Consider the following 5,497-nt stretch of genomic DNA (forward strand, 5'->3'; position numbering starts at 1 on the left):
CTAAAACAGCCTCATAAATTTCAGGTAAATTTCTCCCGTCAAAATGTGTCGTTTCACTTTASTTGTTTTTCGTAGTGATAGTCTTCTTTAAGCTCAGATGAAGTACACAAATGTTTTCTATGTTTTCTTTTATAAAGCTTGGGTTTTATAAAAGTCTAAAATTCACCCCAAAAGTACAATTTGTAACAGTTTCCAAATGAAAGCCTGTTTTGCTATATGATGAGTTCAATGCATTATTTGTCAACAACTTTGAAGACARTATTCAGTCTTTTTGGTTTTAGACACTTGGATGTTTTTTGGGTTTTATTTGTTTGGTATTGTATGAAAAAAGTCAGCCATGATAAATTGAATTCATGTTTGTAKGTCTGACAATCCCCAACAGGTAGGGGTGTGCACTGTCTTTGATGTATAAAATGCCATCACATTGATAAATAAACACATAGTTCACTTGTGAGAAAACTGAACCCAATATTGAATTGTTTTATATAAATGAAACCATTTATATAAAATGAATTGTTTCATTTTATATAAATGAAACAATTCATTTATATGAATTGTTTATATGAATTCGTTTGGCATTTGGCCAAAAATGGAGACTGGAAATGCTGCAAGTCTATAGTTTTGATACGCATTTTCAAACATAGCATGACTAAAAACAGGATTTGAATTTAATTGTGCCAAAGGCGACTTTTCATTAAGAAAGTGGCTCAATTACAGGTAAAATAAAACCCAAAATGGACCTTGTTTCACTCATTAAAACAATTTTAAAATGGTGAGTTCTGAGGAAGACGTTAGGACACCGTATCCAACTCCTCACCCTCAGCTATGAAATGTTTTTTAAAAATTTATGGACAGCTCTTTTCATGTCACCCCTCGGCATCTCTGTAAATTCATAATCTTTGTTTTCCGTCAACTATTCGTTTTTATTGTTTTGTTTTCAGCCAGTCTTTGGAGCACTTCCTGGTATGTTTTGAGTCCATGACATGCTATAGGTTCCAGTTCTGGATCAACTCACATTTTCTTCAAACATCCCCTGATACTTGAAAGAAGTCAAATTGGAATCCATGGCGATGAGCTGGCCAGGTCCAGCTGCAACAAAGCTCACCCACATTATAATACTTTTAGTTATTAATGAATATAGCAATTGTTGTGAAAAGTAAGGAGGTAGAAGCTGAAGACATGCATGTCTAACTGCTGTATAACCGAAGAGAAGAACACTCAGACTGTCAAGATGTTTTTTTTTTTAATTAAATATCAAATGAAGAATTTTGAGCTCAGCTTCAGTGCTTACAAAGTCTCTTGGATCCAGTCTGGAACAGAGTGGATAAAAATGCCTCCATTTCTTCCACCACATCATTTCCTAAATCACTAAATGTCGGCTCATGAGATGCTGCTCCTGCGTCTTTTCTGCTCACAATATCCATTTAAGCGTTTGGATCCACATGGAGAGAGAGGAGCCATGATGCTTCAGTCCGAGACAGATAAATAGTCCCTGGACATCTTCTGATCTCAGGAGCCCCCCGGGGCGCCTGCTGACCCCAGCCCGCTCTGCTCCAGCTCTGCTATCACCGACATGTGCTTAAAGTCTTCGGGCTGGTGGTTAAACGTCTCCACCAATCGGTACGTCTCCTGCCTCTGTGTGCCGTAGAACAGCTGCACCTGATTGGCCAAGCACTGAGCCTGGTGGACAGTCTGAGAGAAACAGAGAGATGCTTTAAATGTCCCTGAAGACATTTAAAAAAAAAAAGAAAAACATTTTTAAAACAGGCTTACRATGAACTTGGGATCCATCTCTGCTGTCATGAGCACGACGCCCTTCTCCTCCTTCAGCTCCGGGTAGTGGTAGAGGATCAGCTGACTCGGAGCGTTCTCGCCAAGCGTCTGGGTGYAAGCACAGGAAAAAAACTTTGAACGCTGTCAAATATGTATTTTTATGCAGATTTGCTGACTTTAGATGTCCATGCATAAAATATTTACATAACAAATGTGTTCTGATATTTTTAGAAGTGCAGCGATATAACCGACATATTTTAAAAGGCTGGAAAATAAGTGAAGTCATGATGTCAATGTCTGACATTACAGAAATCCTAGATTAGTTAGAAGATTAACAGTTTAATCTCTATAGTGTCTATATCCATACATAACTATTTTTATCCTTTCATATCATTTCATTGTGTTTCAGGTTTATTTTTTTAATTTAATCTTTTATATTTGTTAGTAAATAATCCAGACACAATGCAAAGCATTTTTAAACTTCATTTTGTATCAGAAAGGAGCTAAATAAACTTATTCTGACAATTTCAGATTAAAATAGTGACTGACCAGAAAATACAAATAGATCCGGTGTTTGATTTATGTCCTGTTTGAAAATGCTCAGCGTATTTTTTTTGGAAATAAATAAAATTACAGATACGAGAAATTAAGTGTGGACCATTCTGGCCATGTACAATATGCCTATAAATTTAACTGAAATTGTTACATTTTATTGAACTGAAATTACCTTACGTCAAACAACTAAGCTTTCAAATGGCCTGATTACATTTGTTTTGCCAGAGTTCATATTTCCAGGCCTTTCAAGGAACAAGAGCATTTGTAGGAAAATTTCAGAAGCAACCTGAACTAAACATGAGCTCATTTCCTGTCTGTCAAAAGCATGAGGTAGCAAATGTGAATCAGTTTACCTGGATGTTTATGAGTGAAGTAAAATGCAGCTCGTGTCTGGACCACTGACCCACAAAGAACTCATAGCCCTCCTTCTGAGGCAGAGCGTAAAGGAACTGGAGAGAGCACACAGACAGAGGTGAGCAGGGAATCCATGATAAAAGAATAGTTAGCAAAGAAAAATCTGAAATGATTTCTGGTTCTGCAGTTCACAATCTCTCGCACGCACGCACGCACGCACGCACGCACACACACACACATGCACACACACACTCTGATTTGGTGAACCATGGATTAGTTTCAGCAGGGATCTTACCATGGGGCAGGACTTGGATCTGCGGAAAATCACCTCATACATCTGGGACTGCAAACAAGACAGAAGACAGGTGTTAGATGATCAGTAAATTATTAAAGTTACATCCAGGATTCATCGGTAATGAACTCACTGGAATGGCGGCGCTGATCGTGTCTTTGGTTGAATAAAACTGCATCCAAAGCTGGAAGAGTAGAAGATAAAAGTTCAGTCTAGATCTATTTTGCGATTTACAAGTAAAGCCCCCCAGAGGGCGCCATAGAGTGAAAGTAAATGTGAAGGTTTGACCATCAGCGACAAAAAGAAAAGAAAAAAAATTGTCTGAACCAAAGCAAAGCACCAAACATTTTTTAGTTATTTTATTTTAATTTTTTAGTTAGTTTAGCTAGTTTTAATTTAACAAAATTTACAAGTTACAGTAGAGTTYAGAAACACAGATTTACARTGAGGGTACTTAACCCAACAAAATGTCAAACTCACCTGTGAGATCTCCTCGCCAGTTTTGTCCTTGATCATCTCCAGGTTAAGGATGGAACCTAATGTCTAAAAGAGCACCAAATTATTTTTATACATCTTCCTCTTGCTGAAAAGTTTTAATTTTTCTCCTTTATATATAAAAAAGTTAAATTAAAAGTATTTGTTTAGTATTTTTGCACAAAAAAAAAAAAAACTAAAATATTTTTCAGCCTTTCAAACGGTGACTGCTACGCTACACATTCAAGATCTGATCCTCAGCTTGGCTTCTTCGGCCAGTTCACCTTGTTTTTTGTAAAAGCTCCAGAYGCTCCATCACCAGACGCCATCTTATCTCTTTTCTCAAACTAAAAAAGAGGAAGGAACAAAAGGAGTTGTTTCTTTTTCCGGTTTAAAAGTAACCAATGCCTGAACGAGGAGCTAAGCAGAAACGTCACCTCCTGCTCCATGACCTGGACGAACTCCGCCTGCTTGGAGTGTCCCAGGACGTCATTCTTGACCTCATGCCGCTTCTCCAGGCGCTCCTTATATTCCTGGGGTTTCACACTAAAAGCATACAGAAAACTGATCACTATTTGCTCCACAACAAAATTCTTCAGTTGAATACTTTTCATATTTTACTGCCAACACATTGCAAAGACACTAAATCTTAACTAGTATTGTTGGTCTAGTTTCTAGTAAAAATATCTTGGGACACTTATGAGGTTGATCAGAAGGGGTTCACCTTAAAGCTGCAGGTTAGTAGTTCTCACAGGCATTTAGCTGTTTTAAATTTAAAATGTATTTCCTACAGGTTCCTGCTGTTTTGATGAACATATGCTAAATCTGCCAAGCCAAACAGTGAGACTCCAGTGAGAGATGAATACTGTTGTACTCGTATGGAAGTTGAGATTTACTTTTTGTACAAAAATCTGAATGCTTTACTGTGTTATTATGGCCACAGCCCTGCATACCTTTGTATCTTAGTCAATTTAGATCACATTTGACTTACTGAAGTGAATATGCTCAGTGCATTTTGTAGCATTTTCAAACAGATGGTATTAATTTTCTTCAAAAGTTTTTCTATTTGGACTTTCCAGGATTGTGCTTTATTCTGCTGCTTTTGCCTATTTCTTATATTTCTGCAAATCTTCTGCAACTGACTTAAAATCCTTCTGAAATTYTCACTAAAATAGTCAATATACAGCATTCACACAGCATTTTCGCAGGAAAKGCATTTTTYCCCCATAGTTTAACTTTAATTTTTAATAGTTAGCATGTAAAGGATTGATTATTTTGGTCATGTCCACTCTTTCTAACGTGGGCTAAAATTCGGCACAAGGTTCAAGCTTGCTGCTGAATTGGCCTAAAATGTTCACGCCTTTTTCTATAGGATAACATTGCGGTGACATTTGACAACTTTTTATGAACTAAGGTTTAAAAACATTTACGGGCTTAATACAACAGACTAATGGGCCGAAATGATTATTTGACATAAAGTCTTTCAGTCACACTTTCCTTGGCTCCAATGACTCCTCTMTGTGCTGTAGCATSTGATAATCTTTAAAATAGCTGACTAAATGACGGGGTTTCGGACGCTGCTAGCTCCGTCCGCTCGCTGACCTGCGCAGCTTCTGGATCTTGTCCTGGTACTTGCTGTAGAACGGATTCTCCTCCAGTTCCGGATCCTTTCGTACAGAGAAGGCCCGAAACTGTTGTGGGACCAGCCCGGGAATCAGCGTCCTGGTGCCAGTGGCCCTGACGGCCAACATGCCCCGATAGAGACATGACATCTGGATCAAGGCCGCCGACATCTTTCCATCGCTGCCGTCCCACATCTATAATAGTCCGATCACATATGTGGCGGCGCATGTTTTTGGTTCCGCCTTTCCAGAGGTGGTGTTTTTATCTCTTTTTTTTTTTTTCAATTTATGCTAGTAAACTGAGAATCAGTAGTATTTCTCACGGTAAAAAAATCTATCTATCTATCTATCTATCTATCTATCTATCTATCTATCTATCTATCTATCTATCTATCTATCTATCTATCTATCTATCTATCTATCTATC

General features: G+C 37.8%; 1 protein-coding gene across 1 annotated transcript; it reads right to left on the bottom strand.

Moving 5' to 3' along the window:
• Window positions 1–1,226: 1,226 nt before the first annotated feature.
• Window positions 1,227–5,280, bottom strand: atpaf1 (ATP synthase mitochondrial F1 complex assembly factor 1). The gene is made up of 9 exons (XM_008406748.2): window positions 5,051–5,280; window positions 3,886–3,994; window positions 3,733–3,795; window positions 3,455–3,517; window positions 3,108–3,158; window positions 2,978–3,025; window positions 2,682–2,777; window positions 1,774–1,881; window positions 1,227–1,692 (listed from the first exon to the last, which is right to left on the bottom strand). The coding sequence occupies exons 1-9, from the start codon at window positions 5,263–5,265 to the stop codon at window positions 1,510–1,512; spliced, it is 936 nt and encodes a 311-aa protein (XP_008404970.1). The 5' UTR covers window positions 5,266–5,280; the 3' UTR covers window positions 1,227–1,509.
• Between the last annotated feature and the right edge of the window lie 217 nt (window positions 5,281–5,497).

The sequence above is a fragment of the Poecilia reticulata genome, linkage group LG4 (assembly GCF_000633615.1).
Source record: "Poecilia reticulata strain Guanapo linkage group LG4, Guppy_female_1.0+MT, whole genome shotgun sequence".
Classification (NCBI taxonomy): domain Eukaryota; kingdom Metazoa; phylum Chordata; class Actinopteri; order Cyprinodontiformes; family Poeciliidae; genus Poecilia; species Poecilia reticulata.